Source organism: Musa acuminata, chromosome BXJ1-1 (assembly GCF_036884655.1).
Source record: "Musa acuminata AAA Group cultivar baxijiao chromosome BXJ1-1, Cavendish_Baxijiao_AAA, whole genome shotgun sequence".
Taxonomy (NCBI): domain Eukaryota; kingdom Viridiplantae; phylum Streptophyta; class Magnoliopsida; order Zingiberales; family Musaceae; genus Musa; species Musa acuminata.
Window position 1 is genome coordinate 6249762 of NC_088327.1, and position 13348 is coordinate 6263109.

Consider the following 13348-nt stretch of genomic DNA (forward strand, 5'->3'; position numbering starts at 1 on the left):
TGTTTGAAACAGCAAAATTAATTGCATATGGTGGGACTCGATTCGTACCCAAGTTGGCAAGGCATGGGAGTGGAATCACGATCTAAGACACATAATAAAACGTTTAAATAATGATAATATATATTTGCGATGCAACGTGACTACGAGCATAACAATCCTAAAATCACATTATACATTCAGCTTTAATGGTCTCATTATTTAGTTGACACCTCAATTTCGTACTTTTAGGGATTCGGTGTTTTCTAACACCTATAAGAGAAGGCGTGAAGTGCTTCACCGAGGATTGAAACCTGAGCTGTCGTAAAGCCCTTCCGAATACCAACCAATCATCTTATTTGCTTGGCATTTACACAACATTTTGGGAGTCACATACCATATGATACCAGAACAAATTAATGCGATATTAGAAGCAAAAGAAGAGAATAAAATTATTGTAAGCCAAGGTCAGAAATCACACGATGAAATATCCAATGTCATGAGCAACATAACACTAGAGAATTTTGTGCTACAAAGTACTTCTCTTTGGTGCAGAAATTGATGATGTACTTACACCTTGTTTCAAGATGAATGTACAAGGAAGATGCCCCTCCCCGAGTCTCAAAAACCGGCCATCAACGTCAGGCGAACACAGCAACAGATTTCACCAACAGGCTGACACAGCTGTATCATCCATGGTCTTAATCATGAAAGAAATGGTGAAGGGCATGGGTGTTTCCTCTGGAGATCAGGTGACTCAGGCCAAGTATCTGAAAAGATTTGGGTTGTCCTTGTCTCTCTCTAAATAGTCTCTGGTGATCAGATCTTCTATTCTTTTCTTAATTGCTTTGAAGTCAGGCTGCAAACAACAAATGATAAAAGTTAATGAGAACCATTTAAAAGAGAACAGTACTTTTAATTAATCAATCACCTATAATGAGTTAAAATGCATGGATTAACAGCAGACTATTGCACAACAACAATACACTACTGGAGCATAGCCACGAATTAGTTAGTTAGTCAGATGAGTCAGCTCAACATATTACCTCCGTGGTAAGAGAATACAGGATTATAATATGGTACGAGCATAAAGTAATATCAAAATTGAATGATGTTAGACCTCTCTAATTTATATAATATTTATATTTTCAGCCATGGTTTACCGAAATGAAGAAGACACCAGCATACCTTGAACATACGACCAAGTTGTTCAACACATTCCAAAACCAACTGTTGATGACCCAAAACTTTACGACTCTTCATAATACGTACAATGGAGGCATCAATAGCATATCTTCTGTCTTTGTCAACATCTTCAATTACTTTCTTCTTCTCATCCACCGGGGGAAGAGGTATCTGCAGTTTAACACAAGCCATTGAACTTTCAGAAATATGCAGCTAAAATGGAAGCAACATATTAAGTAGCAAAACAAAGGAAGATTTTCTCTGCTTTCACAAGGAAGGTTATGATGACCTTGATCCTTCTCATTTTGTCAGTGAATTTGGAGTTAAACTCAAAGATGTCACTTGAAGAAATGGATTTTGTATTTGGCTCTTTGTTAAGAATCTTATACTTGGCACAAGAGAGGGAGTGAAGCAATCTGATTACGTCATCATCGGTCAAATTAAGCTGAGTCATGATCTCTGAGTAACTCAATCTATCTGAGGCATTAAATAGCAGAAGGGCTGCAGCCTATACACAAATCAAAAAAATGCTTGCAGTTAGCATTGGCATCCATGACAAATTTACATGAATAAATAAAGGAGCTCAGCAGCTACCTGATAAGTTGTCACAATAAGCTCAATGGTTTTTGACTCAAACTTCCCAGTGATGTTACATGTCCCCAAAGAATATATCCATGTAAGCTTTCTATGTTTGGTTTTTGTCTGATAAAACTCTCTGAAAACTTCTACACATTTAACCTGAAAGCAGCATTCAGAGTTAACAATTGCTTAGTTATTAAACAACAATTATGGTAATACCTCAATTCCTATGCATATCAAATACCTAAAGTTTTCCTTTCTATCAATTATATAACCACCTTTAAAGTTTAAATAGTTATTATTCACATGGTAACCACTCGAATCTATCTCTGTTGCATATAGCAGTCTATCCATTCTTCAATGTAAGTTTCCTAAAGCTGAGAGTCGTTGGAAAAAGACTGATCTAGAAGGTTTGGTTTTGGTTCAACAATAAAAAATACAGAGTAGAAAAGATGAGGGCTTGGATTTAAAAAAAAAACAAATCTCTCTATAACATTCTTTGTCATAGAAGCTTCTTGATGGTCAACAACCAATATCAAATATACATGAAAAAGTCAGAAAGACAAAAGAACATGTTGGTAGAGAATGATGCCTGCCAACATTACAGCAAACGAATAAGGCACAAATAGCCAGTGGTAGGTCATGTGGTGATAGTGTTTCTACTTTCTACTAATCAAGATGCATTGGGACTAGGGTAGGGCTCATAAATATGTTGGCAGCTAGCTCTTTATTTGTTTTGGCTTAAAAATAAGATTTGTGCAAGCTAAATGATTATGATCAGTATAGTTGAAACAGCTTTCCTAATAAAATAATCCTTGCAATCCTTGCTTTTGAAAAATGGATGTTAGTAAACTAGTGGAACTTCTTTACACAACAAGGGATGATTGTAGCAAGTACCAAATTAATAACTGGTATCTTTAACATATAAAAAAGATAGGAGACCATAATACGAGGAAAAAACAGTTTATGTTAGGCCAACTGTAACTAATATGTACTTATTCAGTGAAGACCATGTCCATGTATAACCCACAATATGAGTATCTTCATTATAAGAGTTTCCAATATCCTTAAGTTAGCATAGACCAACTGGAATTTTTAGCCTGGAAAAGATTAAATGTCAACTATTCATATTAAGACTGTCAGTGAAAATTAAAATATAAATGATAAAAAAAAGGAAGTGATTCGCCTAACCATCTCAGCAGAAAGGTTGAGATCAGACGTTCTGTAACTTGGCCAGAACCCAGTCGTCAAAACAGTAACAGTTAGATCCATTCCTGGATTTGCATGAGGGTTGTTGTTGAGATAGTCCTCAAAATTAGCTTGGTTTTCTCTAGCAAGGGTTAGATCAGTCACCTGAAAAACAAACCCAAGACATCAATTCACTAATTCAAATATAAACAACACATTAAATTGCTGGTACAGACCATGCCCTCCATCTTTGAGGTAAACTGCCCTCCACATTGTTGTTTTAACTTTGTCAAAATACTTCTCTCATGATCATCATTAGCACTTTTGTCGAAAAGTAACCTCCTAGCAAGCTTCTTTCTGCAAATTGATATCAGAATCAGTGTCAATACTGGTAATATTAATGCAAAAAGATTATATATCTCAGCATGAGGTAGTCAGACACCTATAGAACTCGGCAAAGAGATCTTTGTCACTGATATAAGCAAGCAACTTTACAACCTGCATGATGCACATATAGAACGTTTTGATTTGTAGACTTATTATATTTAATAGCATCCCAAAGTTTAACAGGAGAAAAGGAAGGGGCAACATGAGATAGAGAAAGTGGCAAAGAGAATTACAGGAAGCAGCATGGACACAAAGCAAGGTATTTACCTTCTCCAATGTCTCCTCGATTGCTTCATCACTGAGTTTCTCGCTTCCACCCTTCTTAAGGATATTATCACAAAAGGTGGCCAACAACTCAGCACTTGAACTGCCTGCAACACCCTTGTTGCAGAAAACTTCAAAAGCCTCTTTGAGAGCCTAAAAGTGACAGACACGATTTAGTCAAAAAACAAGAATATAAATTTACCGGTGACACACGACGAACCTTATGAAAAAGGGAATGATTCAGGAAGCAGTCATTCACGTATGCCAAGTACTTGTCATGCAGCTCAATAACTTTTCTAACAAAAACCTGGAAATTCAAGGGTTGTTAAAATATGATTCTCAGAAAACAATCCAACAACTAGAGAAGAATGGAGTACATATCAAGATGCCCACAGTCTACCTGTTCTTGCAGGCCAACTACATCCCTTTTCTCTGCCTGCATATTTTATAGTGACAGCAAAATCAATATAGTGTGCATCCAAATAAACAGATATAACGAGGATTGGCTGATATAATAAGAACATAAATTTAAAAAAACATACTAAAGGATATAACAAACCAAATGTTATAACTGTCAGATCAAACAACAATGAGCATAGAGGTTGACAACAATATAATCATTGTAAAGTTAACATAATTAGTTTTGCCACACATAAATTGAAGTATTCCTATGATCCTAAGGCAATGACAACAACAATATTCAACAACATGGATATTTTCGGCCACTGAGATTTGCATTAAGTATAATATTCTTAATTAGATCAAGAACATTCAAACATTTATTTATGGTTTCAAGTAAGTTTTCTTCTTACCTCATTAAACTATGATATTTTCTGGTCCCTTATTTTATTCTCTATTAGAGGCACATCTAGTTGTCCACAATTAAAGAAATTTATTTTTAATCTTTTCCCATAACTCCACAGTTCACCTCATGTTTTTTCATCTCAAGGACACAAACTCTTTGTATATATTGCTTTTTAACAACACACACTCACTTCACAGAACATTGCTGCTCACAGTTACTTGTAAAGTTTTCCTTTAGAATCTAAAGGGTACACAATAGCTATGCAAAACCCTCATCACCCCTCTTCACTTTAACGGTGGGGGCTTTTATTCTATGGATAATATTGTCATCAATCTTACCATCATGTTGAATAATAGATCCAAGACATAGAACTTTTATTTATGGGAACATTTTATCCATCCAATATTACTACATCTTCAGTTATTCCTTAATATTACTGAAATTGTTATATATAAATAAAATTTTAGTCCTACTTAATTTGAAATCTCTACTTTCTAGGGGTTGTCTTCCAAACTCAAGTTTAAGATTAATTTCATTTGAACTCACATCAGTCAAAATATCATCAGTGAACAACATTATTTATGCATGTATATCATGTTAATTATTTAGTTTGTCCAATTTCAATCTTAGAAAGTAAGAACCAAAATTGATATTTAATGTCATCTCATAGTAATAAGAAACTCATTGTATAAACTCTCTATAGTTTTAACACCGATAATAGTTACCATATATATCTACATAAATATAATTACTTGATACATTTTTTTCTATTACATACCATAATAAAACTCTAGAGACCTGCATAGGGTTTTTCTAAATCAAGAAAAACCATATCAAATCATTCTTCTTCTCTCTATGTTTTCCTATTAATTATCCTAATAAATAAATAACTTTTAAGGTTAACCTATATGATCTTAATACAACAAAAAGTATATTTTATAGAGTGCAGGAACATAGGCTACAATTAGATTAGAAATTAATGATCCTGAAGAAGAATCAGCCCACCGTAGCATTACATGACAAGGTTCTAAGAATAAAGCATATCACCCAGTATGGTTGGTATTTATCAGCCAACAAGAGATCACCAGCTATGGTAAGTTGGTTTCCTCTCTCCTATGCTTTAATTACAACCTTCACCACCATCATCAGCGCCTTGCCATCTGTCTCCTCTCATCATCGTCGCCTCCACCTCCTCATCCCTTCTCTCCCTCTTTCTCCCTGATAGAACAGTACCAGCACGTAGCAAGTGTTGGAAACTTGGAATGACTCCATACCAATACTGTACCAATCCAGCCGCAGATCGGTAACAATGAACTGAGAATTTAAACCTTACTCTACAAAAGAACTTGGATGACAAGGACATTCTAGCATATTTAAGTACTTCTTTTGCATATTACAATTGATAAGAACAAAATTCTACATCCCAAAGAGACTTGACAAATGGACAATGATGATGTGGCAGAAGACATCAAAGTTTGTTGCACAAATCTGTCATGTCAGCATCAATCGAAATAAAAAAATGTTCGCTGAACCAAGAAAAATTCAAGGCATATTTCTCTTAACCAAAGGTGGTTAGGGATACCAGACTATAAATAGAAAACCCTCCAACAAAAGTCCAGGTTCTTTTCTCTCTCTCAGTTCCCCTACACTCTAGCTCGAGAAGTTTATCAAACCAACTATGGCATATGAGGGATCGCATCGGAAACACACCCAACGTTGGTCTTCTCTTGCAAGTGGACACATGGGGATCCAATTCAGCTTCAAGAATCTTTATCATCGACTCTCTCTCTCTTTCTCTCTCCCCCCTCAAGGTGCTTGTTACAGATAGTTCCTATTTTGCATCAAGATTTAGGATGCGACCAGGTGAGTTGCCTTTGTAATTCGGATTGACGACCGACATTAAGAGTAACAACAATGATAATGAATAATTCTAAATGACTCAATTATTGCAACAAAATTACTGAAATAAAGGCTCTGTAATAACTTGAACCTTGCACACATTAAATCATTCCTAGAAAGTCTTGAAATCTTATGCCATAGGATGCATTGCCAACTGGAAAGGCCACCTCAAAATTGGTCGAGGGTAGCCATGCACACAAAGCACCTACCAATAGGGGTATGGAGAAAGTTAACATACACACTTCTACAAGCAAACAAGCTATTTCCATAACCTTAACTTTGGTCACTTGTGTCCTAGAGGAACTACCTTACACTAGCACCATCCACACTGACTTTAAAGGATAGATAAACTCTAAAAGTTCCCACTATCTCTTCTATTAGTGCATCTCACAACCTTTTACTAATAGTTGAAAAAGTTTGTAAACTTTTCCCATACATTTAGCAATTTATTGAGTTGTACCTTTTGTTGTTCCACTCAAGGTTTCAAATATCGATATGCTAGAACATACACAACAACGACAACAAAACCGTAAGTCCCAACTATTTGGGGTCGGCTACATGAATCCCTTATCGTTGTTGAGATCTATAAAAAGTCTGACAAATATTTACCAACTATTTGGGGTCTGCTGGAACATACTGACAATTATTTACCAATCCCACCAAGGATAGGTACTATACAATATAGGTCAGTAGCAATTAGTATTAATTTTATTTTATTATCTTTTCATATGATATCAGACAATGTAGGTTGATATACCATATCATACGAATCCCTAAAACTGAGATTTTAAGTCCTTGTTTCCACTTCTTGTTTTTAGTTCACTCTCCAGTACATTTTGTGTTACCAATGGTCAGTCAAAGCCTTTGTTGGAGGTTTAGTGGTAAATAGCCTCAAGACTCCTAGGCTCTTGCTTAGAGGACTACACACTAGGTTTGCAAATGCTAATACATAATTCATTTTTTATAGACATCGTATATGACCACACATCAAGGGGTGTAAGGAACATGAAAGATTCAATATTTTGTAAATCAAAATGTTTAGATAGTTAGGATATAGCATATCCAAAAAAGGAATTAGCATCATGGACATGAATACGAAGGTCAAGGTATGTGGTTATCAAAAATAGAGGAAAAAAATATTAACATTCTGAACAATCAAAAGTAGCCTAGCATGGTAAGTCAATTCAAATTAGTTGTCCTAGGAGAGTTAGAAGAAGAGGAAGATTCACGAAGACTTATTAGGTACAATAATATGGAATTTGTTGGCTCTTAGTTAACCAGTGGTACTTCCTCAACAAAGTTCAATGACACAGATGGATCCATGTAACCATTGAACTGCGCTGAGACCTAGCTGCAGAATGGAGGCTATCTTATAAACACGTAACTAAAGTCACCTTCTGTGCTACTAATGTTGAATCATACCCTTGTTGCATCATGTTCTTTGAAATCACTGAAATGCTAGCAATTGAAGAGGTATTAAGGGCACAGTACCTTGAGTAAGAATTAATGGATTTTGATGCTCATCATTGGTTAAGATTATGTTCAATATTTTATGAACCATAGGATCTATTTCATCTTCTCAAATGAATCTTATGATACCACATTATACTGTGGTTCGAACGTCATGATTCACAGCCAAATTGTTAAACTTAGTACCTTAATGAAGCCAAAGAGTCTGCTTATGAGTGAACAAGAGGAACAAAAGAAGACAACAGACACCCACCTTCTTGTTACTAGCAGCATCTTCTGCTTGTTTGACTAAGGCTGTACCTTCTGCGGTCACATGCTGCACCAAAGTGATTATTTAGAGATCACATGGTTCATCTTAAACTTTTTGTTTAAAATTCCATAAAGTAAGAACATCAAATATCAGAGACTGACCAGCTTAAATATTTGAGAAACAGGATCCAGGCCATGAGGTATTTTGCAAAAAAGCCTATACATACGCGAGAGGTCATCCACCTAAATGTTAATTAGATGTGTGGTCAGTAAATCTTTTTAAATTTCTCAGAATGAATCTAATTCATCAACATCAAAGAGATCAATGCACCTTGTCATCTCGAAGTAAGGCATGGCATCCGGAATGTTCCTTTTCCAGAAGTTGGCTCGCATATATAAATAGCAACTCGTGTTGCACTTTCTACAAATAAATGAAAAAATGACAAGGAATATTTAACGACTAAATAAAAGTTTCTAGATAAAATATTCATGATTCACCCACACACCCATGTTGTCTTGCTTGGTGTATAAATTCTACAATGTATCAGGATTTTATCAACGCCACAATATATTAGGCTTTTTAAAATATTAAAATATTATATCTTTAAACACACATTTAGGACACTAACCATTTCAGCAATCAAGGGAATTCATGACAAAGCACAATTTACCTCTAACAATTTCTGTTCACTGCTAGAATGCAAGTAATGAGCAACCCTATCCTTCTCCCGTTTTAAGCACTCCTCGACCTAACCAAAGCCAGATAAAACATCAAACACTCACAACAATGAGAAAACTGAATATTTAATTTATATTTGTATAGGAAATACCTTTAACATGTAATCTGGGCATGAATCCTCTAGAATCCAAATGGAAGCTTTCCTAGAATAATAGGCTGCTGTATCTTTAAGGAAATATGCTTCAAAGTCATTTTCATAACAATCCATGTTACCCAATCCAATCTCAACGAAAATGTCCAAGACATTCTTCAACAAAGCCCTATCAATTTGTTCCCCCTCACGCTCTTGCTCGATCTGCTCGCAAGACCAACTATAGTCAAACCTAGCCAGATAGAACTGAATCTAACTAATACTTGAAACAAAAGATTTTCAGCTTACCAAAGAGATGACAGCATCTTTAACCTTGCCTTTAATCTCCTGGTAAACCTACAACAAAGAGAGCATTTCCTAAGGAACTGAAGTAAAATAAGCTGCACGCAAAATGTTTGAATCACAGAGAATGTGTAACTGCAAGTTACATGATGCACCATGGAAAAAGAAGTATGTGATTGTACCAGGTTACGGAAGCAAGTAAGCCCAACTTCATTCAGCGGAGGAAGCGACCTTCGTGCAATGAAGTATCGATCAAGGTAATGAAAAAAACGTGAAAGCCACCTGACCATAACTTTATGATTTAACCATCTTTTGACTAGTTCCCTCAACATAAATTCATCATGCTTCTCTCTCAAAGATGGCAATACCTGTGCAAAAAACACAACTCAATAAACTATAAATAGATGTGAAAATAGAAATCAAACTTCAGTCCTATTCTCGAACAAAATGTCAAATTACATAAATAATGGTCATATATGTATGAAAATGCTAGTTCATATGGTCTCCGTCATCAATAAATAAGTTCCTTTATTTGCATCCAGTACCATCTTTATGGAAATAATCTTTTGTGTATCACATATGAAGAATAGAATTATGTTTATTCCCTTCTTTCATTAGCCTATTCTATACTAATTGCTATAGGTTTAGAAAAAAACTGAAAACACGTAAAGGATGAGCATAAGTATAAAGGTCAAATATTCTCCTCATAATTTATGTGTCCTACAGAAGAAATGCAAAAATATTTGGCATTCCACACTATAACATAATTTACCTACACAGTAGACATTATTGCATCTTGCTCTTTCCCTTGTGTCTACCTAGATGTTGCCACAAGCCAGTGCTACATGCCTGAACAGATAAGTTAGTCTCACCACAGGACCACCTGGATACTTAGCATTCTGCAGTTGTTTCAGGCCAGCCAACTGCTTGAGGGTTTTGACGGTGCTTAGGTGGATGCCAAGTAACACGTTTTCTCTTAGGTAATGTTTTTATTGTTACAAATGGTTGTTACTAAAGAGTGGCAGGATGAGGATATTTATCATTTTGAGCAAGACAGTGACACCCTTTTTCGGAAAAATCGCATGTTTGATGAGTTACATGAAATAAGAGTAGTTCAACATGATTGCAAAATAAACAGATACTGGCACAAAATGTTGGTTCTTTAAACCTTTTTGTTATGCATGTTTTTGAGCCACAATGCATGGCATCATTATCTTAATTGTTACAGTCAGTACTTCTACTTTTGCTTTTACTTTCGTTACTTTACTACAGTAATGAAAACCTAGTAAGTACTGAGATTGTAATCAGAATTATGACCACACAGACAAAGGGAGATAAAAGATTCATTTTACATTATCAATGTAGCAAAATCATATGAGGAATGCATATTATAATTTTTTCTTAGAACCCTATCGAACAGGCTTGTATACATCTTATATATAGCAAAATGTGATCTGTAATTCAACACTTATTTTTAATGTCTTTTTTCCAGAGTGACTGTCTATACACCTAGGAGTTTGCTGTTTTAATGTCTTTTTTCCAAATTATCTGCCTATACACCTAGGAGTTTGCTATTTTAACAAAATTGAATATGCTGCCTAACATTTCCAGCTAACTTAGAAAATGTGTCTCCTTCTGTTGCTCTAATTTGTTCCCCTGATTGATTATTCTCTAATTACATTTGTTCCACTGGTCAAAGTTGATGAACTCTTCTCCATCATTCCTTCTCTTATCCTCTTACTCCCATCTTATGTAACAAGAAATTGATTGGCCATATCTTCGAAATGCTTCTCATCCTGCCACCTTTATGTATGGATAGATGTAACTGGGTCAAAGAATAACTGAAAGCACTCTTCTATCACATTCAAGATTTACAGGCCTACTAATAGGAAGTTACCTTACATACATACAAACTGAAATCACTCTTCTATTACTTTCACTAATTTAGCCAAATCCAAATAGTTAGAACCTTACAAGCTACAAACTTACTTGTGCTGAAAGACATATTCTGAAATGTTATCCACATCTAGTATGACTAGAAAAATAAGAGATCATTCAAGAAATGTTTTTACCTGATGTAAACAATTTAGGAGAAGACATTTTAAGATTTACAAAAAGAAAAACGATCCTATATTCACTACTGAGCTGCTTAACAGGTGACATAATTTTCCTAGATGCCCATGATATGAAGCGTTCTTTTTGTAGCACAATTTTGTACACACTACCTTTGTGATTTCATAGGAACTCTTGTAGAATTGCAACTATCACAGATACCCTTCTAAAGTTTACAAGCTTTCATGAATATGATACCAATACCACGTATTCCCTTCTAGAGTTGGTTACCCTTACCAACATGACAAATGCCTTTTTACAACTTAACAAGCTTCATGACTTTGTCAATTTTTTTCAAAATTTCACAATGCAGAGCATCCATGAAAAAACCCAAAACTTATAAGGACAGCCATGGGGTTTGCAATAGAGGAGCAAACACAAAATATTTTTGAATCATACATTCAAAATAGCCCCTTTATTTATCAGAAAAGAGTTGGCACCAGTCAAAATCACTACTGCAAAACTCCCAAAGAAAAATACCTATTTAATATTATATATATATATGGGATTATGCTTTTCACATGGCATGAACAGGTTTAACAAAACCTTGATCGAGAGTAATGCAAATTTTTGGAATCAAACCAAAGATGAAAATGTTTAATGATGGATACATGCAATAAAGGTAGATTTAGATATCAACAAGTATGTTAGCTAAATGCTTTTGCTTCATCATTAAATAAAAACCAAGTTTGAAGTGCTTGTTTACTTATCTTATAAGCAAAGGCTCTCAAAATCGGTAGGTGCATTGCAACTGTTTTTATTGTATGTTTTAGTAGATTTTCCAAAGCACAAAACTGAATATGCAATATTCCACCTCCACAAACTATAGAACACATGCAACTGATAACTGAAATAAACCACAATCCCGATGGAATCAGAACCAATACATCAAGAGATAGATCGGAAGTATGTGGACAACCTACTTAATCGGCCAACTTTGAAACAATTGTCTAAATAATCCAACAAGTACCACTAATTCTAGGGTTCAACACCTATTCAGTTGCACAAAACAACCATTGCAACATAAGAAAACTGAGTAACCAAGCGTGGAAATTTATCTTCCAAGAACAAGCGAACGCTGTGGCACATGAATCATGCTCACCATGGAAGTGATATACTCCTCAAACGATTCCCTGTACTTGTCGTATAGCTGCTGCGAGTAATCGTGAGGAGGTTTCTGAGTGCACATATTGTAGATGGTCCTGGTCCAACAACGAGAGAAACAACCATTTAACCTACAAAAACACCTAGAAAGGCGAAAATTAAGAAGGGGCCGGTCTTACGTGTAGAGCATCATGTAGTCCTCCGAGCTAAACTGCTGCTCGGGGAGCCCCTCCAAGATGTTCTTGAGTTTGGTGATGCCCTTCTGCATGAACTCCCATCCCTGCTCCAAATCGATCGTCTTCCGCTCGTGCATCGACATCCTCCCCTGCGATCGAGACCAGATCGTACAAGAATCGAAACCCTGCGCCCGATTCTCAGCAACGGAAAGAAGCAAGGGATCGACTCAGACCCTCACGCGGGATCGAAGCCCCAAAGGCATGGATGGGAAGAAGTTAGGGCATTTCATGTGCAACCCATTTATCTCATCAGGGCTGGGTAGAACGAGATCGGTGACGACGACAGAGAAGGAAAGGGAAATTGACGGAAACATGAATGTTTACCATGTTATATATAAAATAAACATATATATATATATATACCAGTTAATGAAATTGTAATTAATTCATTTTAAGCTATTAACAATTAAGCTATAGAAAAATACATAACTAATTAACCATGCGAGAGATCAAATGTATGACTAAAATATAAGTATTTACTTATTTCATTAAAATAAATATATATATATATAATACTTTCCAAATAATTAACTAAGATATTTGAAATATAATTATAGCTTGAGTTTTCTAACATCGCCTGATGAGTTTAACAACTGATTAGTTTAATAATCTAAAGTTGACACATCTAAGTCATAAAGGGGACAGCGCAACTATATCGATTCATGAATTGAGGCAAGGGTTTAGATGGGCTGAATCTTTGATTACTACAACTCCCTGGCTGAGACATAAGGCACCCATTATACTTTTTATATTCCTTTAATTTGTAAAAAATATATTTATCC

At 35.4% G+C, this 13348-nt stretch overlaps 1 protein-coding gene across 1 annotated transcript; it reads right to left on the minus strand.

Moving 5' to 3' along the window:
* Window positions 1-403: 403 nt before the first annotated feature.
* LOC135632779 (cullin-1-like) lies at window positions 404-12870 on the minus strand. Its single transcript, XM_065141572.1, has 19 exons — window positions 12510-12870; window positions 12329-12428; window positions 9297-9482; window positions 9121-9168; window positions 8833-9036; window positions 8674-8751; window positions 8334-8423; window positions 8165-8245; window positions 8007-8069; window positions 3980-4015; window positions 3800-3886; window positions 3583-3732; window positions 3371-3426; window positions 3165-3285; window positions 2932-3093; window positions 1756-1899; window positions 1451-1669; window positions 1165-1332; window positions 404-835 (listed from the first exon to the last, which is right to left on the minus strand). Exons 1-19 carry the CDS (start codon window positions 12647-12649, stop codon window positions 734-736), a joined length of 2235 nt encoding a protein of 744 aa, XP_064997644.1. The 5' UTR covers window positions 12650-12870; the 3' UTR covers window positions 404-733.
* Window positions 12871-13348: the final 478 nt, after the last annotated feature.